The 24,565-nt window shown below is 34.3% G+C and overlaps 1 protein-coding gene across 2 annotated transcripts in view; it reads left to right on the forward strand.

Annotated features, from left to right (window-relative positions):
• Window positions 1–24,565, forward strand: part of BRIP1 (BRCA1 interacting DNA helicase 1) — a 178,856-nt gene that overhangs the window by 67,858 nt on the left and 86,433 nt on the right. For both annotated transcript variants that reach the window (XM_045773420.2, XM_087854564.1), the window contains exons 11-14: window positions 10,147–10,301; window positions 14,010–14,175; window positions 14,293–14,433; window positions 17,489–17,650. In XM_045773420.2, the coding sequence (XP_045629376.2) occupies window positions 10,147–10,301; window positions 14,010–14,175; window positions 14,293–14,433; window positions 17,489–17,650 (624 nt within the window). The remainder of the gene's footprint in view (window positions 1–10,146; window positions 10,302–14,009; window positions 14,176–14,292; window positions 14,434–17,488; window positions 17,651–24,565) is intronic.

Here is a 24,565-nt window from a genome sequence, read left to right on the forward strand (position 1 = left end):
CTTGGTCATCGTGAATAATCCTTTTAATGTACTGTTGGATCCTATTGGCTAGTATCTTGGTGAGTATTTGGCATCCATATTCATCAGGGATATTGGTCTGTAATTCTTTCTGATGGGGTCCTTGTCTGCTCTTGGGATCAAGGTAATGCTAGCCTCATAGAATGAGTTTGGAAGTTTTCCTTCCATTTCTATTTTTTGAAACAGCTTCAGTAGACTAGCTATTATTTCTTTTTTAAATGTTTGGTAGAATTCCCCTGGGGAGCTATCTGGCCCTGGACTCTTGTTTTTTGGGAGGTTTTTGATTACTGCTTCAGTTTGCTTATTGGTTATCGGTCTGTTCAGATTTTCTGTTTCTTCCTGTTTCAGTTTTGGTAGTTTATAAGTTTCCAGGAAAGCATCTATTTTCTTCCAGATTGCCTAATTTGTTGGCATATATTTGCTCATAATATGTTCTTAAAATTTTCTATATTTCCTTGGTGTTGGTCGTGTTCTCTCCCCTTTCATTAATGATTTTATTAATTTGGGTCTTTCTCTTTTCTTTTGAATAAGTCTGACTAGTGGTTTATCGATCTTATTAATTCTTTCAGAGAACCAGCTTCTTGTTTCGTTGATCTGTTCTGTTCTTCTGGTTTTTATTTCCTTGATTTCTGCTCCAATCTTTATTATTTCTCTTCTCCTGCTGAGTTTAGGCTTTTTTTGTTGTTTTTTCTCCATCTCCTTTAGGTGTAAGGTTAGCTTGTGTATTTGAGTTTTTTCTAATTCTTTAAGAGAGGCTTGTATTGCAATGTACTTCCCTCTTAGGATCGCCTTTGCTGTATCCCAAAGGTTTTGAACAGATGTGTTTTCCTTCTCATTAGTTTCCATGAATTTTTAAAATTCTTCTTTAATTTCCTGGTTGACCCGTTCATTCTTTGGTAGGATGCTCTTTAACCTCCAAGTGTTTGAGTTCCTTCCAAATTTCCTCTTATGATTGAGTTCAAGTTTCAAAGCATCGTGGTCTGAAAATATGCAGGGGATAATCCTAATATTTTGATATCAGTTGAGACCTGATTTATGACCCAGTACGTGATCTATTCTGGAGAAAGTGCCATGTGCACTTGAGAAGAATGATAGTCTGTTGTTTTAGGATGGAATGTTCTGTATATATCTATGAAGTCCATCTGGTCCAGTGTGTCATTTAAAGCCCTTGTTTCTTTGTTGATCTTCTGCTTAGATGATCTGTCCATTGCTGTGAGTGGGGTGTTGAAGTCCCTACTATTAATATATTATTACCAGTGTGTTTCTTTACTTTGGTTATTAATTGGTTTATATACTTGGCTGCTCGCATGTTGGGGGCATAAATATTTACAACTGTTAGATCTTCTTGTTGGACACACCCTTTAAGTATGATATAGTGTCCTTCATCTCTTACTACAGTCTTTCATTTAAAATCTAATTTGTCTGATAAGAGGATTGCTACTCCAGCTTTCTTTTGAGGTCCATTAGCATGGTAAATGGTTCTCCACCCCCTCTCTTTGAGTCTAGAGGTGTCTTTAGGTCTAAAATGGATCTCTCGTCGACAGCGTATGGATGGGTCTTGCTTTTTTTTTCAGTCTGATACCCTTTGTCTTTTGATTGGAGTATTTATTCCATATACATTCAGAGTAACTATCGAAAGACATGAATTTAATGCCATTGTATTGTATGTAAAGTCCCTGTTTCTGTAGATTTTTAAAAAAGATTTTATTTATTTATTTGAGAGAGAGCAAGAGTGAGAGAGCACAAGCAGGGGTGGAGCAACAGAGGGAGAGGGAGCCTGACCTGGTGCTCGATCCCAGGACCCTGAGATCATGGCCTGAGCTGACAGATGCTTAATCAACTGAGCCACCCAGGCGCCCCCCTGTTTCTGTAGATTATCTCTGTTTCTTTCTGCTCTATGTTACTCTTGGGCTCTCTCTTCATTTTCAGGATCCCCCTTAACATTTGTTGTAGGGCTGGCTTGGTGGTCACATATTCTTTTGGTTTCTGTCTGTCCTGGAAGCTCTTTATCTCTCTTTCCATTCTGAATGACAGCCTTCCTGGATAAAGTATTCTTGGCTACATGTGCTTCTTATTTGGTACCCCGAATATATCATGCCAACCCTTTCTGGCCTGCTAGGTTTCTGTGGATCAGTCTGATGCTATTAGTCTTGTGTTCCTCCCTCTGTAGGTAAGGAGCCTCTTGTCTTGAACTACTCTCAGGATTCTCTCTTTTTCTCTAAAATTTGCAAGCTTCACTATTATATGTCAGGGTATTGATCTATTTTTATTGATTTTGGGAGGGGTGCTCTCTGCCTCTTGGACATGAATGCTTGTTTCCCCAGATTAGGGAAGTTCTCAGCTATGATTTGCTCAAATATACCTTCTGGCACTCTCTCTCTCTCTCGTCTCCCTCAGGCACCCCAATAATTCTGACATTGGTATGTTTCATGGCATCATTAATTTCTTGAAGCCTTTGTTTATGGACTATTAGTTGTTTTTCTCTTTTTTTCCCAACTTCCTTCCTTTTCATCAGCCTGGCTTCTAGATCACTTACTCTCTCTTCTTCCTCATTCACTGTAGCTGTTAGTGCATCCAATTTAGACTGCATCTCGGTTATAGTATTTTTACATTTGATCTGATTAGATCTCATTTCTGCATTAAGAGATTCTCTACTGTCTTTATGCTTTTTTCAAGCCCAGCTATTAACTTTATAATTGTTATCCTGAATTCCATCTCTGACATCTTACTTATATCCATATGAATTAGATCTGTGGCAGAGAACATTACCTCTGGTTCTTTCTTTTGTTGTGAATTCCTCCTCCTAGTCATTTTGCCTGGAGAAGAATGGGTAAGCAAGTGAGCAGAATCAAAAATACCAACCATGACCCAAGCAAAATACACACCAGACAAATCCGAAGTGATCGGAAACCAAAACAGAAAAGCAAACAAAAGCAAAACAAAACAAAGAAGAAAAAGGAAAAAACGGGAGTGGGGGAAGGGAGACTATATATAATCTCACAGGGTGGACAAAGCAGCGTGATCCACTTGTTCCTGAGTGAATTTTGGTGTGTGTTAGAAGTCACTAAATCCCAAAATGGCAAAGAAAGCAAAACTTATATGTATACAAAATAAAATGGAATAGAGTGAAAAAGGCCAAAAATGAAACATGTATCTATAAAATGTAGATGTAAAAAAAGTTAAAAAGTGACTTAAAAACAAAGAGTCGGTAAAATAAGAAACTAGTTGAAATGGGAAAAAAGAAAAAAAAGAAATGGAAAATTTTAGACTGAAAGATAAACAAATCATGAGAAAAACCCTCAAGTTCTATATATTATTTTCCCCTAGTGCTGGAGTTCTACAGTTTTGTGGGATCCGTAAACTAGTTGTGCACCTGTTCCTGCTGTTATCTTCTGGGGGAGGGATCTGCTGTGCTGCTTCTCAGGTATCTTTGCCTGGGCAGAATTTCACTGCCCCTTGCCAAGGGACTGGGCTTAGTGTAAGCGGGTCCTCTGTGTGGTTTTTGTTCCCTGAGGCTTTCCACGCCTCTTTAGAGAATCAGAATAAAAATGACTGTGCCCTGATCTCCAGCCCGAGAGCCAAAAGATCGTGGTCCCCCCTCTTCAATAAACCCTCTGGGACAAACAGTCTTCACTTTTGTGTGTGCCAAACTCCACAGACTCCTGTGGTGCATGCCCACAGCAATCCTCCCGGGGGTAGTCTGAGGGACCTGCGTTACTGCCCTTTGTGTGCCCTGGGGCTGAGAGCAGTTGTGGGCTGCCCTGAGAGCTGTTGCCCCATCATGGGCACCCGTTTCGCCCCTCCCAGTGGCAGATGGTCCCTGCGTTCCAGTCTTTTCAGGGTGCTCAGGCAGAGAGTGGTCACTCGATCGGCCCGGCTCGCAGTTTTTGGTGACTCAAGCTGAGAGTTCCTTCCTGGGCTTGCTGACTGTAACCAGTTTCCCCGCTCTATTGCTTGGGCACTCTATTGGCTCAGGCTCCCCCACTAGTTCTGTGGCTCCTGGGATCCTGAGACCACACTGACCCACCTGGAATTCTGCCCTTTTCATCCCCTGAGCCCGTTTCAGACAGGGATGTCTCTCACTGGAGCAGATTTCTACGGGTTCCAATTTTGCCCTCTGGGGCTATATTACGTTCCGGTAGCGGGCTTATTGAGGCTCCCTCCCCCCTCTGTTTATCTTCCGATAGCTCCCCTCAGATTCATGTCTCTGCACTTCCTACCTTGCAGAAAGCAGTTGCTTTTCTACTTGTAGGGTTCTAGATATATTTTCTTATATCCCAGGCTGAATTCATGGGTGTTCAGAATGGTTTGATAGTCATCCAGCTAAATTCAAGGGACCAGATGAAATGAGGTCCCCTACTCTTCCACCATCTTGCCTCGTCCGATCCTCTTTTCTTTCTTGTTCTTAATTACTTATTTACATTAATAGACTTTGCTTTTAAGTGTGGTTCTTTTAGGTTTGCAGAAAAATTTGAGCAGAAAGTACAGAATTCTCATATACCTTCAACCCCAGCCACACAGACACACAGACACACAGACACACACTATAGTTTCTCCTATTAATAACATTTTACAATAATGTAGTACATTTGTTGCATTTGATACAATATTGTTACATTATTGTTAACTAAAGTCTGTAGTTCACATTAAGGTTCATTCTCTGTTTTGTACAGTTCTGTGAGTTTTGATAAAAACGAAGTCAGTATCTACCATTACAGTGTCATACCAGTTATTTTCACTGCCTTAAAAATCTTCTGTGCCACACTTACTGACTCATCCCTTCACCATAACTCATTTCCCCTGCTAAACCTCTGGCAACCAGTGATTTTTTTTTTTCTGACTCCATAGTTTTGCCTTTTCCAAAATACCATTTAGTTGGAATCATACTAAAGTTCCCTCATGTCTTTTTATAGCTTGATGGCTCATTTCTTTTTATTGCTAAACAATATTCATTGTATGTATGCACACCATTTTTATCCGTTCACCTACTGTAGAACATACTGGTGGCTTCCAAGTTTGGGCAATTCTGAATAAAGCTGTTATAAACATTTGTGTGCATATTTTTGTGTGGATGTGCTTTCTTCTCATTTGAGTGAATACTTAGTACAATTATTGTATTGTATGGTAAGACTCTTTTTAGCTGTGCAAGAAACTGCTGTCTTCCAAAGTGGCTGTGCTATTTTATATTCCCATCATCAGTGAATATGGGTTCCTGTTATTATACGTCCTTGCCAACATTTGGAATTGTCAGAGTTTTGAGTACTAGCCATTATAATATATTTATGTGTGTATATATATAGGTATTATATATATATGTGTGTATATATATGTATTATATATATGTATATATATATATAGTAGTACCTTATTATTGTTTTAATATACAATTCCCTAATGACATTTAATGTGGAACATGTTTTCACATGTTCTTTTGCCATCTATATATCTTATTTGGTGAGATGGCTCTTCAAATCTTTTGCCTGCTTTTCAGTTGGGTTCTTTGTCTTCCAGTTGTTGAGTTTTAAGTGTTCTCTTGTATATTTGGTATACAAGTCCTTCATCAGATATGTGTTTACACATATATTCTTCCAGTCTGTGGCTTGTCTTTTCATTCTGTTAACAGTATCTTTTATGGAACATAAGTTTTTAGTTTTAATAAAGTTCAGCTTTACCAGTTTTTTCTTTGGTGGATCATGGCTTAGGTATTGTGTCTAAAAACTCACTATCAAACCTGAAGTCACTTAGATTTTCTTCTGTCTTTTCTTCTAGAAGTTTTAGAGTTTTCATTTTACATTTTAGGTCTGTGATCCATTTTTAGTTAATTTTTGTGAAGGATAGAAGATCTGCATCTAGATTCATTTCTTTGCATGTAGATGTCCAATTATTCTATCACCATTTATTGAAAAGACCACCCTTCTCCATTGGATTGTCTTTGCTCCTTTGTTAAAGATCAGTTGACTATATCCTTGTGGGTCCATTTTTAGGCTCTTTATTCTTTTCCGTTGATTGATTTGTCTATTCCTTTACTAATACCACACTGTCTTGATTACTGTAGATTTCTAGTAAGTCTTGAAGTCAGGTAGTATCAGTTCTCTGACTTTCTTCAGTATTGTGTTAGTTATTTTGGTTGTTTTCTTTCCAAATAAACTTTAGACTCAGTTTGTCAATATCCACAAAGTAACTTTCTGGAATTTTGATTGAGATTGCATTAAATCTATAGATCAAACTAGGAAGAACTAACAACTGGACAATATTGAGTCTTCCTATCTATGAACAGAGAGTATTTCTCCATTTGTTCGGATCTTAGATTGCTTTTATCAGAGTTTTTTAATTTTCCTTATATGAACTTAAAGAGGTTTTTGAACCAAAACAGATAGGAACTATGGCTACCATGATTACCATTAGCATTCTGGGCATATGAGTATTGAAAATGTATTTTAATCAGACTATACTTATAATTTTTGCCCTGCATTTTTAAAATGCAATGTGGTATTATAAGTATTGTCCATATTATGACATCTTTCCTTGATTTTTTGCATAAACTTTGCATTTTAAAAGTTCATATGGGGCGCCTAGGTGGCTCAGTCGTTAAGCATCTGCCTTCGGTTCAGGGCGTGATCCTGGCGTTATGGGATCGAGCCCCACATCAGTCTCCTCCACTGGGAGCCTGCTTCTTCCTCTTCCACTCCCCCTGCTTGTGTTCCCTCTCTCTCTGGCTGTCTCTCTCTCTGTCAAATAAACAAATAAACTCTTTAAAGAAAAATAAAGGTTCATATCATTAGTAAAATGGATAAATAAATTGTGAGGTATTCATATAGTAGAATACTAGACAGCAGTGTAAAAAATAAACCACTGTTCATATAAATGAATCTTACAGACATAATGTTGAGTAAAAGAAACCAGACACAGAAGAGTATAAACTGTATGATTTCATTTTTATGATTTAAGAGGGGATTAATTAACATCATTACGCTAGTAGAATTCAGAATACTGGTTACTATTGTGCAGGGGTAAGCGGCAGTTTGGCTTGAGAAAGGGCAAAAGGGAACCATCTGGAATTCAAGGAATGTTTTATGTCCTGAGTGAATGTTAGTTACATGGATGTGTATATGTGTGTGTATGTGTGTTTAGTGAGCTGTATGCTTAAGCCTAGTGCATTATATATATATTATAATTTAATAAAAATATACAAATAAATATATGTCAAAGGAAAAAACTTGGAAAATACAAAAGTCACAAAGGAAAAAGAAAACTCATGAAGTTAAAGATGATCATTAACTTTTGGATTTATATCCATCTATCTTATTTTATGCATATGTTTACTTGAAATAAATAGATTTCTGATATGATGCATGTTTCTTTGTAGCCTCTTTTCATTTAATGGTATATTTTGAGTACTGGGTTGTTTTTTTTTAAGATTTATTTCAGAGAGAGAGAGAGACAGAGCACATGTGCGAGTGGTGGGGAGGGACAGAGGGAGAGGGAGAGAATTTCAAGCAGACTCCCCACTGATCATGGAACCTGCTGGGGGCTTGATCTCCAGACCCTGAGATCATGACCCAAGCTGAAATCAAGGGTGTGATGCTTAACTGACTGAGCACTATTTTAATAAAGATTCTTTCACATGATTTTTATTTTTTAAAATTATTAATTAGAGAGAGAGAATGGGGGTCAGGGCGGGGAGGAAGAGCAGAGGGAGAAAGAATCTTAAACAGATTCTGCACTGAGCATGGAGCCCACGTGGGACTCCCACCTCATGGCCCTAAGATCATGACCTGAGCTGAAACAAAGAGTTGGAGGCTTAACCGACTGAGCCACCCAGGTACCCCTTTCACATGATTTTTCATTGCAGTGTAGCATTTTTGTGAGTGCATGTATTCTAAATTACTTGATTAATCTGGCATTTGAATTGTAAGTTGTTGGCAGCTTTCCCAGAATAAGAAACAATTTTGTTATGAACATATTTGAAAATATATCTTTTTATATGTCGCTATTTCCTTTATATATTCTAAATACTAATTCTTTGTTGCTTACTTGTATCTATGGTTTCTTTATGGAGTATTTTTCTAAAAGTTTTTTTTTTTTTTAGTGCATTCAAATTTATCAGTGTTTTTTCTTCATTAATTGTATTTGAGTTTGAGTTTAAGCAGTCTTTCCTTATCTTGTGCTACATTTTCTAAAAGTGTTATTTTTTTCTTAATAAAATCAGCCAAGTATTCATTTTTGTTTCAATTGTGAGGTTGGGAATTCATTTTATATCTTGTATGGATAATTTTCTCAACATCATTTACTAAATAGTTCAGCCATTTCTTTCTGATTTGCAGTGACACATCTGCCACATATCTGATTTTTGTTTATTTGTGAATTTCTGGACTTTGTTCTGTGATCTACACTCATATTTGTCAAATACTCTAGCATTAGAAAAATGCTGATATCTGGTAGGGCATATCTCCTCACTTTGTTCTTTTCCTTTGGGATGATTTTGGCTGAATTTTAGAATTAGCTTGTAAATTTCCATGAAAAATTCTGTTGGAATTTTGGTTGGAATTTCACTGAATTTAGAAAGAATTGATGTATTTATAATATGGGAGTTTTCCCATTCACAAACAAGATGTATAAAGTTCTTCATTTATTATGTCCTATATCTGTCAATAAAATTTTATTATTTTATTTTTAAAAGTCTTTGGGATTTTGGGTAGATTTATTCCTAAGTAAGTTAAAGTTTCTGTTTCTTTTCAAATGGTATATTTAAAAAGTTGTATTTTCTAGTTGTTATTGCTCTATAAAAACGGTAGTGGATTTTTATTTATATATCTTGTAGCCATCCACTTAGCTGAACTATCTTATAGGTTTGTCTATGGATTCTTTAATTTTCTATGTAATTATACTGTCTAGAAGAAATGACAATTTTCTTTCTTTCCAACTCCATCACATTCTACTTAATTCTTTGTTGGCTTAAACTTCCAGTGCTTTGTTTATCACAGTCAGTGAAACAGGCATCCTGGTCTTATTGCTACTTAAAAGAGACTATATTACTACTGTTGCATCATTTGGTAATATGTCTACTATATTGTTTTAAAATTCTTTATTTTAATTTTTTTATTAACAGCTTGATTGAGATATAATTTACATGCCATAAAATTTACCGTTTTGAAGTATACAATTCAGTAATTTTTAGTATAGTCACAGAATTATGCAACTGTCACTGCTATCTGATTTCAGAACATTAAAACTTACAAGCCACATAAAAACAAATGAGCCAGTTATTATATATTTTGTATTTAGCATGTATTGTTTCCTTGAATCATTTAAAAAATTTTGCTTGTCATACAGTCATATTATTCTCATCATTGGAATACTACCTGGAAGTAATTCAGGCATTTAGGTGGCATATCAGCTCTTTAAAGCTCTTTGGAGAAACCATTTGGTACATTTTTATTTAGTCCTTTTTTACTGTTTTTTGTTTGTTTGTTTTTAAAAGTAAGCTCTATGCCCAACATAGGGCTTGAACTCACGCCTTGAGATCAAAGGTTGCATACTCTACCAACTGAGCCAGGTAGGCGTGCCTAGTTCAATACTTTTGAAGGGCCCTGATTGCCTGAAGAAGTAATGAGCCTTCTAAATGTATAACTTACTGTTAAAGTGTCTTTGACTATGAAGAGAATTTGGGAATATATGGTAATTTATTTATTTTTTTTAACAAGTGATAATTTATTAAAAAGGCTGATTTAAGCATAAACACTCGGAAAAAGTAAATGAAAAGTAAATGTTACAAAAGAAAGGAAATATAATTATAGTACATTATATATGGGTTAGCTATAACAATGTATATGTAATCACAATTTGTTAAAATAAATATTGACTTAAAAAATTATGATATAACTGTATTGTGAGAATAGGTAAGTAAAGTGTATGTTTGGTGGTATAAGAGACTTAAAGATGTACTTTTGTGTAGAGTGCCAATTGAGAGAATAATGTGGGAATTTAAAACATACTGTTAGCACTTGTATAGTAATAATGTTTGCCTAAAATTTCAATGTGTATTTCATTTGGGTTTTATAGTTTTAAGAAGTTTGTTTTTCTCTTCCCATTTCCTGCAATGTACTTAATAATGGTAATTTCTTACAGGGACATTTTTCTGCTGTCCTTCAAAAAGAAGAAAAAGTCTTACCAATTCATGGTAAAGAGGAGTCAAGAATAGTACCGATTATTAGTGCTTCAACTCAAATAATGCTCAAAGGACTTTTTATGGTGTTTGACTATCTTTTTAGGCAAAATAGCAGGTTAGTAAATATATATGATTTGTATTTTCCTTCTTAAAAATATTAGTTTTATTGGGTGCTAGCATGTGTTTAAGTTGCGTGAGTACCTAGTTTCATTGTAAAGAAGTGGTATAAATATTGTTTTATAATAACGTTGGTACAGACTTAGATCAATTAAAATTAGTCTTTATTAATGAAAATGAGTATTGAAATAAAAAAGTAGGTATATTTTAGATACATTTTATTCATTAATGCACTATTAAATTTATAATTGTATATGACTGAACTTAAACATTTAGGTTTTAAGGATAGTTTTAGATATGTTTGTTCCAGTGTCAGAAAGTCTTATTGCTTAAAGCCTCTATTTAGTGAAACATGGAAAATGAAAAACAGTTAATTCCCCTCACTCAATCCCTTATTAAATTATAGTACTATCTGGTTCCAGTTTTTTTATGGTAAAATATACATAACATAAAATTTACTTTTTTAGCCATTTTATTTTATTTTTTTAATAATAATTTTTATTATGTTATGTTAGTCACCATACAGTATATCCTTAGTTTTTGATGTAGTGTTCCATGATTCATTATTTGCGTATAACACCCAGTGCTCCATGCAATATGTGCCCTCCTTAATACCCATCACCACCTTATCCCAATCCCCCACCTCCCTCCCCTCTGAAGCCCTCAGTTTGTTTCCCAGAGGCCATAGCCTCTCATGGTTCAATCCCTCTTCTGTTTACCCCCCCCTTCATTCTTTCCTTCCTTCTCCTACCGATCTTCCTGCTATTTCTTATGTTCCATAAATGAGTGAAACCATATGATAATTGTGTTTCTCTGCTTGACTTATTTCACTTAGCATAATCTCCTCCAGTCCCGTCCATGTTGTTTGAAATGTTGGGTGATCATTCTTTCTGATGGCTGAGTAATATTCCATTGTATATATGGACCACATCTTAATCCAGTCATCTGTTAAAGGGCATCTCGGCTCCTTCCACAATTTAGCTATTGTGGACAATGCTGCTATGAACATTGGGGTGCATATGGCTCTTCTCTTCACTACATCTGTATCTTTGGGGTAAATACCCAGTAGTGCAATTTCTGGGTCATAGTGTAGCTCTATTTTTAACTTAAGGGACCTCCACACTGTTTTCCAAAGTGGCTGTACCAACTTGCATTCCCACCAACAGTGTAAGAGGGATCCCCTTTCTTCACATCCTCTCCAACATTTGTTGTTTCTTGTCTTGTCTATTTTAACCATTTTAAGTGTACATTTTAGTAGCATTAAGTATATTCACACGGTTGTGCAACCATCACTACTATCCATTCCCAGAACTTTTTCAGGAACTCTATGCCCATAAAACAATATTTCCCATTTCCCTCTTCCCACAACCTCTGGTAACCTTTCTTCTTTCATCTCCATGAACTTGCCCCTTTTAGGTGTCTCCTATAAAGTGGAATCATATAATATTTGTTCTTTTGCATCTGGCTTATTTCGCTTAGTATAATGTTTTCAAGGTTCATCCATGTTGTAACATAACATATATCAGAATGCCATTCCTTTCTGTGGCTGAATATTATCAGATTCCATTGTATGTATATATCATAGTTTGTTTATCCCTTGTTATGTTGATGGACATATGGATTATTTTCACCTTTTTTCTATTGTGAATAATGCTACAGTGAACATTGATGTACGAGTATCTGTTTGAGTCCCTGCTTTTAGTTCTTCCAGGTAAATAAATACCTAGCTGTGGAATTTCAGGATCATATGGTAATTCTGTATTTAACTTTTTGAGGAATCAACATACTATTTTCCATACAGTTGCACATTTTAGATTCCCATAGTTATGCACAACATTTCTAGTTGCTCGACATCCTTGCCAGTACTTGTTGTTTCTGGCTTTTGGGATAATAGCCATCCTAATGGATATAAAGTGGTATCTGCTTATAGTTCTGATTTACTCCACCCTCCACTAATGGCTAGTGATGTTGAGCATCTTTTCATGTTCTTATTGTCCATTTGCATGTCTTCATTGGAGTAATGTCTATTCATGTCCTATGCCCATTTTGAATTTGGTTGTTTTTGTTGTTGTTGTTGTTGAGTTGTAAAAGTTACCTGTATATTCTACATATTAATCCCATTTCAGATATATGTTTTATACATATATTCCATTCTGTGGGTTATCTTCTCACTCTCTGATAGTGCCCTTGGATGCACAAAAGTTTTTTTAATTTTGATGAAGTCCAGTTTATTTTTTCTTTTGTTGCTTGTGCATTTTGGTATATACAAGAAATATGGCCAAATCTGATATCATTAAGATTTTCCCCTATGTTTTCTTCTTTTTTTTTTTTTTAAGATTTTATTTATTTATTTGACAATGAGAGAACACAAGCAGGGGGAGCAGCAGAGGGAGGTGGAGTAGCAGGCTCCCCACTGAGCAGGGAGCCTGACCCGGGGCTTGATCCCAGGACTCTGGGATCATGACCTGAGCCGAAGGCAGATGCTTAACCAACTGAGCCAAGCAGGCAACTCTTCCCTGTGTTTTCTTCTAAATGTTTTGTAGTTTTTAGCTCCTAGTACTTTTATAAAATTCTCTCCAAGGATTGTGGGGTTCCTAACTTGAACTTTGAGATCTGATCTCTCTAGAGGTGAAATTAACAGTCAATATTATTGTTAAGGACAGGATAGAGAATACCATATTTTATTCTGTTTAAGCTGAAGTGTGCATAGCCTCTTTGTGTGTGTGTGTGTGTATAGCCTCTTACGGAAAAAAATTACAAGTTGGATGGGATCACAGAGATCAATACCTTCATTAAAAGTTAATGAAGACTGAAACCCATATTTTAAAGGAACTTAAAATTCATAACTAGTTTCCTAAACTTTTAAAACTTTCAGTAAAAATTCTTTCCATTTTCTCATGTAATAAGAAAGTATACTCCACTGTTTAGTTTCCTTAAGGATAACTCTTTTTTTTTTAATAATAATGTTTTTTTATTATATTATGTTAGTCACCATACAGTACATCCCTAGTTTTTGATGTAAAGTTCCATGATTCATTACTTGCGTATAACACCCAGTGCACCATGCAATACTTGCCCTCCTTAATACCCATCACCAGCCTACCCCATTCCCCCACCCCCCTCCCCTCTGAAGCCCTCAGTTTGTTTCCCAGAGTCCATAGTCTGTCATGGTTCATTCCCCCTTCTGTTTACCACCCCCCCTTTCTTCTTCCCTTTCTTCTCCTACCGATCATCCTACTTCTTATGTTCCATAAATGAGTGAAACCATATGATAATTGTCTTTCTCTGCTTGACTTATTTCGCTTAGTATTATATAACTCTTATCTATTTTGTGACTGATAGTGTAACACAGAGTGCAAAGAACTCTAGACTAGGAGTTAGGAGACCTGGATTTTAATTCTGGCTTTGCCATGATTTATGTATTGTTTGAACATTGGGATGGGAAATGGTGAGGGATGGATGTTTAGACAATATCTAACCTCTGTAAGAGGAAGTTAATTGTAAGATTTAATGGCTCATTTTCTATCAAAATTACTGAATTTAATTAGCGGTTGGGGTTGTTGGTGGGGAAGAAGTTATCTTTGAGTGGGAAGATACCAGGACTCTCGATTTAGTTTTAATTTAATCAGTTTTGTATTGTATGTAGCTGGGACATTATGTATTTCATAAGGTTTTGCCATTTAATTACTATTTTATTTTCATCCAGATTTGCAGATGATTATAAAGTTGCTATTCAACAGACTTATTCTTGGATAAATCAGATTGATACTTCAGATAAAAATGGATTCTTTGCTCTGGCAAAAAATAAGAAACGTTCAAGACAGAAAACTGCAGTTCATGTGCTAAACTTTTGGTGCTTAAATCCAGCTGTGGTAAGCCTATCATGTTGTAAATGAAAATTCTGTCATCTTGCTTAATACCAACAATTAAATAAATATGTTTTACTCTTGTAAAGATGATTTTATATATCTAATATTGTTTCCTTTTAGGCTTTTTCAGATATTAATGGCAAAGTTTGGACGATTGTTTTGACATCTGGGACATTATCACCAATGAAATCCTTTTCATCAGAACTTGGTGTTACATTTACTATCCAACTGGAGGCTAACCATGTCATTAATAACTCACAGGTTAGTATGTTTTTTTGAAGGCTCTCAGTCTTTACCTCAATATAATTATATATAAAGAAAATCAGAAGGTACCTAAAATACTAACAGATCCTGATAGGAAATTCAACATTTTAGCTTTAGAATAAAAGAAAAATCTGTCAACTGTTTGGTAGTGCCAACAAAAGGCAACACTGATAAATAGCATTCCTTCAGTTCAGTGAGTAAAAATATACACTTTAGATGCAAAGATTATATTGCAATTTCTTCTTTGAAGTATGTTTTAGGTTTTTAAAAATGAGAATTAAAAACAAAACAAAAATTTAATGTGGTTACCATAGTTCCTATTGCATAATTATTTGTTCGTGTGTTCCTGTTTTCCAACAGACAGTGGTATATCCTTAGTCTTCTTTTTATGTCCCCATTCTTCCAGTGCACCTAGATTAATACCGGGCATTAGTTAGCAATTGTTCAGCATATGTTTGAATATCTGAAACAAATTAAAAGTACTCTCATGAGTCCTATAGCTTAAGATTTTAATGTGTTATATATAATAATACCACATAAATGTTATTTAATTTCCTAGGAACATTGAAATTATCGTTTGTCAATCTACCTTCTGCTTTATTTAATGAAGTAATTTAAAGTGGCTAGCTACATACTTAGCATCGCCTGTGCCCCTAACACAATTCTAGTTCTTTATAAAGCTGTTGTTTTCTTGTTCTTTTCTTTCTTTTTTTTTTTTTTTAAGATTTCATTTATTTATTTGAAAGAGAGAGAGCACCAGTAGGGGAAGGGGCAGAGGGAGAGGGAGAGGGACAAGCTGACTCCCTGCCGAGCACGGAGCCTGATGCTGGGCTCAATTCCAGGACCCTGAGATCATGACCTGAGCTGCAGTCAGATGCTCGACTGACTGAGCCACCCAGGTCCCCATAAAGCTGTTTTCAACCAAGTTGTATGTGTAAGGACATTTTAGTTTACACAATTACTTGGGAGGAACTACTGATATTTAGTAGGTGGGGGCCTTGAATGTTAAGCTCCTATATAACTAAGAATTGTGCTTTCTGTAGTGCCAGAGTGCTCCTGTTTAGAGACATTGCTATAAACAATAGTGAAGGAAAAATATATGTTCCACATTTTAAAAAAGTTTTTATTTAAATTCCGGTTAGTTAACATGCAGTGTAATATTAGTTTCAGGTGTACAGTTTAGTGATTCAGCACTTACATAGAATACCTGGTGCTCACCACAACAAGTGCACTCTATGTTCTATAGTTTTAAGTTGACTTTTTTAGAGGTTCAAGTAAATATGGGAAGTTATTAATAAATTTAACATATATTTTCTCATAAGAATGTTGTTATAGGCTCTGTGTTCTCAATCTAGTACACGAAAGCCCACTTAACCTGTAATGTCAATGGATTATGATAGTAAAAATGCTAATTGTTCAGTTGAATTCTATTATAATATTTCCTCCCAACTTTAAAATTGTATTTTTTATTGTGAAGTGTTTTGTTATTTTTTAACATCTGTGAACTCTGTAGTCATGTTCTCCTTATCCCTACCTGATATTGTCAATTTGTATTTTCTGGTTTTATGGGTTTTTTTTTTTAATCAGTGTCAGTTTGAGTTTATCGCTTTTATTAATCTTTTTAAAGAGTAAACTCTGGCTTTTTTTTGAGTTTTTCTATTATAAAAAAAATATTTTTATTTTTATTTTTTTTTAGAGAGGAATGGGGGAGGAACAGAGGGAGAGGAAGAGAGAGAATCCCAAGCAGGCCCCATACCCAGTGCGGAACCCTGTGTGGGGTTCACCTTGGGGATTCTTTCTCTCCTTCTCTCTCTGCCTTTCTGCCTCTCTCTCTCTCTCTCTCTCACATAAATAAATAAATAAATAAATAAATAAATAAATAAATAAATAGTTGGAAAAAATACAAGTACATAATCCTACATAACCACAATGCCATGATCATACTCAAGAAATGTAATATTGGTACAATAGTGTCAATATTTATATTTCTGCAGTTATTTCCAAAATGTCTTTATACCTGTTTATTTTTATTCTTGATCCAAGTTCCAATCAAGTATTGCATATTATATTTGACTTTAATATCACTAGTCTTTAAAACTGTTTTTTGACTTATTTTTTTGTCTTTGTTTATCTTTCATGACATTTTTATAGAATTCAAGTCAGCAGGTATCTTGAGGAATGTCTTGTAATCTGGATTTTATATGATTGTTTCTTCTTGATAAGATTCAGGTTAAACAGTTTGGTAACATTACTGTATAGATGATATTGTTACTTCCCATTGCCTCATGTCAGGAAACACTTAATATCAGTTTGTCTTATTACTAGTTAATCATTTAGTTAAAAGTTGGTTAAACTGGTGTCCATCAGATGTCATCTTGCATAATGTACCTCAATCTCATACATCATTTGAAAATATAGGACTATTATATTTTTCAACAATCTGAAGTCTTTATTGTCTTTAGATTACTAATAAAGTTTTTTCTTTCTCTTAGTCAAATTAAGTATACTAAAGCTAGGTCTGTATTGAATGTAGAGCAATTGAAAGTAACTAAAATTTGGTGATCTGATATTTTAGGACTATAGATCTTTGAGCATCAGTGAGTTTGCAAATTTGTTAAATATATTCATATTGAATATACTTAGCTCTTGTCATAGTTGAGTCTTAGAGGCTTATCTACAGCAGATTGTACAGGCCTTCATCTCTAAGAGTTTGGCATCATTTCTGATTTACTCATTTCATTTGTTCACATCCCACAAAATTGTTTTACATGTTTAGTTTTGCAAAGTTATTGAGGAAATAGATAAGTAAAACTTTTTGCTTTTATCGTATGTGGTCAGTGGTCTGCTTAAAGTAAAATTTCTATAAATTATATATATGTATATATATAATTAATTAATAGTAATAGAAAAACACCAACAATTCAAAAATAAATTTCCTCTAAACTTGTTGCTTGATCTTCTTTTGACATACATATAATTAAAGCTCTCAACTAAATGCTAATTTGTCTGTGTAGGTTAGGCATGATTCTAATATGACATACTTATATTCTAGGTTTGGGTGGGCACCATTGGGTCAGGCCCTAAGGGTCGGAATCTCTGTGCCACCTTCCAGCACACAGAAACATTTGAGTTCCAGGATGAAGTGGGAGAACTTTTGTTATCTGTGTGTCAGACTGTGAGCCAAGGAATTTTGTGTTTCTTGCCATCTTACAAGGTAAGATAATATTCATTGTTTCTTTTGCCTTTAAAAAATCACACAGGATTACCCTGATAAGCTTCCAGAGTTCAGAAGCAACAGAGGAATTCGTTTTCTAAACATCATATATAATTTTACTTATTTACTGATTAAGATATTGATTGTTCAATCACTGTTTTACTTGAAACTCTAAGAGATTAAAAGTCTTCAAGCAATGTTAGTTATATAAAGACTGTATGTGTACGTTATTTTTATTCTTAGGGATACCTTGATTTTTTTCATAGTTGAAGGAAAACATTCTTCACTTTAATAAATTATACTTTTGAATGTTTCATTAATCTGAATTTAAAGTCAGACTTCCTTTGTTACTCGTCTTTTTTACTTCATGTATTTGGCTAGGTATTTTTTTGCTTTTAAAGTCATTCTGGGCACACCTGGGTGGCTCATGGGGCGCCTGGGTGACTCAGTCGTTAAGCGTCTGCCTTCGACTCAGGGCGTGGTCCTGGAGTCCTGGGATCGAGCCCCACATCAGGCTCATCCACTGGGAGCCTGCTTCTTCCTCTCCCACTCCCCCTGCCTGTGTTCCCTCTTTCACTGGCTGTCTCTCTCTCTCTCTGTCAAATAAATAAATAAAATCTTAAAAAAAAAATAAGGTGATTCTGATTTTTAAGAATATTTTCTTGTGTAAAACTGAGTTATATAGTGTATCTAGGCCTAATATTCAAAGCATTAAAACCACATATAATTCCTGAGAATAAAATAATACATTATCAAAATCCAAGCTAAATTCCAATGTAGAGAAGTGGTATTCCTTTTTCTTTTCTCATAGGAAATTATATATGTAGCATGAATAAGTAATATATCTGAATGGCAATACTGATAAGTTTTGGCTCTCCTACTGTCTTTTTGTTTATATACATACTTCTATGTCTGAATGTGTCCTCCAAAATTTCATATGTTGAAATCCTAACTCCTAAAGATGGTGATACTAGGAGTGGGGCCTTTGGGAGGTGCTTAAGTCCTGAGGTCAGAATTCTTATGATTAGGATTAATGTTTATAAAAGAGGACCTGAGAGAAACCTTGCCCCTTCCACCATGTGAGGACATAGAGAAAAGGTGCCAACTATGAACCAGGAAGAGGGCCCTCATCAAATGTGACTGCGCTGGTGCCTTGATCTTGGATTTTCCAGCCTCCAGGACTATACGTTATAAATTTCTTATGTTTAAAAGCTGTCCAACTCGAGATATTTTGTTATAGCAGCCCAAAGGGGACTAAGACACATACTTTGTTAGCAAAAGACAGTAAATTAGTCTTCCTGTAGATAAACTGAAGGAATTGCTTTCAGAAGAAATTTAATCAGATAGGTTGTTTTTTTTTTAACAAGAACATCTGAAAGTAAAATGGGCGTAAACATCTTAAAAATTCTTAATAGAAAGCAATATTTATCCCAGAGTGTGGGAAAAACCAAACAGCTATGTTAAGGAAAACTAATAATTAAGCTTGGAACTAAAGAAAAGTAAAATCTCAGTCAGAATCCCAGAAAGTGAGCCAGAAATGCCCAGTGAGTAAATGAAAAATTTCATATTCTGCTAGGCTTCAAAGACATGGTAAGAATGATTCTTTATATGCTAGGAAGGAGTTTGGTGGGTTTTTTTGTTTGTTTCTATTTTTTGTGTATATAGAGGAAAACCAAATCTAATATAAAGTTATTAAAATTGTCAATAATATAATTGCCATTGAAAAAGTTACAGTGAAGAAACAGACTGTTGAATAATGAACCATATCTTTTGGTACCAGTTTTCTCAAATAATAAAATTTTCATTAGCCAGTCTTAGCAGTTTAAAAATATATTCTAATTCTTAATATATTTGGGTGAAATATATCACTTGGTAGAAGAAAAGTAACTACTCCAAATATAAAAGTAATGTTACCTCCTAAATTTAATTTTTGGAATAGATTTAGCACAGTAATTTATACTTACTGAAATTGATGATTGATTATTGGGTGACTACAGAGACTAACATTTAAGTATACTTTTTAGCAGATTTATAAATTGGCATGACAAATGGATTATTTTTCTGCTTCTACCTTTTCAACTAAAAAGAGAATGGGAAGATACAGAAAATAAGCTTTCAAAAGTATTTTGTTTCGGTTTTAGTTTATTTCTTTTATTAGTAGGGATTGATAGTTCTCTGGGGGTTTTGCTTATTTCTTATTTTCTAATTTATTGTCTTTATACTGTATCTTTTATTGATTTGTATGAACTTTTAATAGATCACGTGGATATTAATTCTCTATAAAACACATCAAAAAATTTCCCAGTTTTTCATTTTTGAATTATAATTTAAGCTTTAAAAATTTAATTTATGAAAGTAATTCTTTTACATAATTAAATAATAAAAGATTATAATGAAAAAACAGCATCCCCTGCCTCAGTTCCCACTTTTCAGTTCTATACCTCAGAGGCTTCTCAAATCTTTGACCTATTCCTCTGATATTTGTTGTTATTTCTTTTTTAAAAATTGTGGTGAAACATGCATAACATTAAATGTATCATCTTAACCATTTTAAGTGTACAATTTAATGCCATTAAATATGTTTGCAATTTATGCAACCATAAACACTGTCCGTTTCTACAACTTTTGCTAATCATCCCAAATGGGAATTCTCTGACTATAAAATAGTAGCTCCCCAGATTCTCTACCTGCAGTCCCTGGTAATCTCTATTCTACTGTATGTCTGTAAGATTTTGTCTGTCCTAGGTACCTCATGGAAATGGAATCATACAATATTTGTCCTTTTGTATCTAGTTTATTTCTCTTAATATAATGTTTTCAGGTTTCATCCATATTGTAGCATGTATTAGAATTTTATTTTTTATGGCTGAATAATACTCCATTTTATGTATGTACCACATTTTGTTTATCCATTCATCTGTCAGTGGTCACTTAGGTTGTTTCCACATTTTAGCTATTGTGAATAATGCTGCTATGAACAGTGATATACAGATACCTGTTTGAGCCCTTGGCTTTCAATTCTTTAGGGTATATACCTAGAAATGGTATTGCTGTATCATATGATAATTCTGTATAACTTTGAGGAACCAACATGCTGTTTTCCACAGCAACTGTACAATTTTAGATTTAGAAAACAGCATTGAATAAAGATTTCCATTTTTCCACATCCTTGCCAACATTCGTTATTTTCTGTGTTTTGGATAATAGCCATCCTAATGGGTATGAAGTGATACCTCCTTGTAGTTTTGATTTGCATCTCCTTAATGATTAGTAATATTTTTTTGTTCTTATTTTCCATTTGTGTGTCTTCTTTGGAGAAATGTCCAACCACGTCCTTTCCTCATATTTGAATCAGGTTTTTGTTGTTTTTATTGTAGAGTTGTAGGTGTTCTCTATATGTTCTCTATATTAATCCCTTATCAGATCTGTGCTTTAGAAATATTATCTTCATTCTTTTTTTTTAAGATTTTATTTATTTATTTGACATAGACAGTGAGAGAGGGAACACAAGCAAGGGGTGTGGGAGAGGGAGAAGCAGGCTTCCTGCCAAGCAGGGAGCCCGATGTGGGGCTCAATCCCAGGACCCTGGGATCATGACCTGAGCCGAAGGCAGATGCATAACGGCTGAGCCACCCAGGTGCTCCCCCCCCTTTTTTTAAAGTAAAATACAACAAAATGTTTAATGAGCAAATTCGTCTTAGCAAATATGAAACTGCCACAGAGAAGAGAGGGACGGGGCCATGGGGCTGGGGCGCAGATCAGGGAGACCATAGAGGAGAGGGTCAGAGAGTCTTTTCACTCTGTTGATAGTATTCTTTGATGCATAAAAGTTTTAAATTGTGAAATTTTTTTTTATAGTGATTTTTTATTATATTATGTTAGTCACCATACAGTACATCCCCGGTTTCCGATGTAATAAATTGTGAAATTTTGATCAAGTTTGTCTATTTTTTCTTTTGTTATCTTAGCTTTTAGTGTCATAACCAATAAATTATTGCTAAATCCAGTATCATGAAGATTTCTCCCTATATTTTCTCTAAGGGCTTAATAGTTTAGCTGTTACATTTAGATTTTTTAGCCATTTTGAGATTTTTTTTAAAGAAGATTTTATTTATTTATTTATTTTAGAGAGTAAGAGAATGGGGGGAGGAGCAGACGGAGAGGGACAAGCAGACTCTGCACTGAGTGCGGAGCCAGACACAGGGTTTGATCCCACGATCCTGAGATCACGAACTGACCTGAAACCAAGATCTGGACCAATCAACTGAGCCACCCAGGCACCCCAAGATAATTTTTATATATAGTGTGAGGTATGGGTCCACTTTGTTTTTTGGGTGTTTTTGTTTGTTTGTTTGTTTGTTTTTGCATGTAGCTACCCAATTTTCACAGCATCATTTGTTGAAAAGATTCTCCTATCTTCATTGAATGGGCTTGGTACCCTTGTTGAAAACCCATTAACCATGTATGCAAAGACTTATGTGTGGACTTCCTATTCTGTTCCTTGGTCTATAAATCTATCCTTATGCCATTACTCTTTCAATTACTCTAACTTTGCAGTAAGTTTTAAAATCAGGAAGTATAGATCCTCTGATTTTGTTCTTTTTCAAGATTGTTTTGGCTGTTTGGAGTTCCTGAGGATTCCTAATGCATTTTAGGATGGATTTTTTTTTTCTTTTTCTGCAAAAGAATGCTGTGGGGATTTTGATAGGGATTGCATTGAATCTGTATTTTGTTTTGGTAGTATTACTAATAATATTAATTCTTCCAATCCATGAACATGGGATGTCTTTCCATTTATTTATGTCTTCTTTAACTGTTTTCAGCAATGTTTAGTAGTTTCAGGATTCAACGCTTTAAACTTCTTGGTTAAATTTATTTCCAAGTATTTTTTTATGCTGTTGCAAATGGATTGTTTTCTTAACTTCCTTTTCCAGTTGTTCATTGCTCCTGTATGGAAAGGGAACTGATATTTCTGTGTTGGTTTTGTATCCTGCAACTTTTCTGTATTTATTTGCTTTATATTTGGTGGGGGGGGGATGGGAAATCTTTCGTTTTCTATTTATAAGATCATATCATCTGCAAACAGAGATCATTTTAGTTCTTCCTTTCCAATTTAGATGTCGTTTATTTCCTTTCCTTGTCGGATAATTCTGGCTAGAACTTAAACTACTATGTTGAGTAGAAGTGGTACAAACTGGCATCCCTGACTTGTTCCATTGAGTGTGATGTTAGCTGTGGGTTTTTCATATATTGCTTTATAATGTTAAAGAAGTTTCCTTCTATTCCTAGTTTATTGACTGTTTTTTGTCGTTGATGCTTTTTCTGTATCAGTTGAGAATAATCATGTGTTTTTTGGTCCTTCATTCTATTAATGCTGTGTGTTGCATTGATTTTCATATGTTGAACCACTCTTTAATTTTGGGAATAAATCCCACTTGGTCATGGTTTATATATATACATATATATAGTTGAAGCATCTTTTTAAATCCATTTTACCATTTGTTATTTGTTTTCTGTATGTTTTACAACTTCTATGTTCCTTATTTTCTCCATCACCACCCTCTTTTTTGTTTAGTTGATTTCTTGTAGTTATATATTTTGCTTTCTTATTTTGTTTTGTGTATATTTTATAGATACTTTCTTTGTGCTTACAATGGAGATTCCCTATTAGCATCCTAAAGTTGTAACATACTGATTTGAATTGATATCAACTTAATTTTTGCACAAAAACTTAACATTTAAACAGCTCCATCTCTCCGTTGTTATTGATATCACAGATTACTTCTTTATACATGTGTGTCCGACAAGAAAGATTTATAATAATTTTTTATGCATTTGCCTTTTAAATCCAGTAGAAAATTAAAAATAGAGTTACAAACCAAAATTGCAAGAACAATGGCTTTATCTTTTTTCATGTTTTTATCTTTACTAGAGATCTTTATATCATTATACCATTTTAAGTTACTGTTTTACATCCATTCATTTCAAAAGGTTTAGTGTAATAAACTCTCTCTGCTTTTATTTATTTGGATATGTCATAACTTCTCCCTCATTTTTGAAGGACAGTTTTGCCAGATTTAGAATTCCTGGCTGGTATTTTTTCTTTAGCAGAGGCCACTGATTTCTGGCCTCTTAAGTTTTCTGATGAGAAATGAGCTTATGATCTTCTTGAGAATCCTTTGATGAGATGAGTTGCTTCTCTCTTGCATCTGTTTATTCATTTATTTATGTATTTATTTTGCTCTTCATCTTTTGACAGTTTAATTACAAAGTATCTTTGTATAGGTCACTTTGGATTTATTCAGATTGAACTCATTAGCTTTCATGGATTTGTAGATTCATTGCTTCCATTACATTTGGGAAAATTTCAGCCATTATTTCTAGAAATATTTAAATTGAGAGATAAGGGAAATACAAAACATCACAATTTATATAGTAGAGCTGAAGTTATACTTAGAGGGAAATTTATAGCTTTTAATGCTTATTAGAAAAAAGAGAAAGATCTTAAAATCATAATCTGAATTTCTGAGGAAAATAAATGCAAACTAAATAGAGGAAAGGAAATAACAAAGGACAAAAATCTATAAAATAGAAAACCAGGAAATAACAGAAACAAATCAATGAAACCAAGAGCTGTACTCATTATTAAAATGTATTAATAAAGTTAATAAAATCTAGCAAAACTGGTCAAGAAATAAAGAGGAGGGAAATCACCAATATTAGGAATTAAGTGGGAATATCATTATAGATTCTGTTGAATTAAAAAGATTATAAAGGGATATTTTCAACTTTATGCCAAGCAGTTAAACAACTTATATGAAATGGATAGATTCCTTGAAAGACACAGATTACCAAAATTGACTCAACAAGAATCAGATAATTCAAATAACATATGTGTTGAACAAATTGAAGTAG

This window comes from Ursus americanus, chromosome 23, assembly GCF_024610735.1.
Source record: "Ursus americanus isolate L20-20 chromosome 23, mUrsAme1.1.p, whole genome shotgun sequence".
NCBI classification, from domain to species: Eukaryota; Metazoa; Chordata; class Mammalia; order Carnivora; family Ursidae; genus Ursus; species Ursus americanus.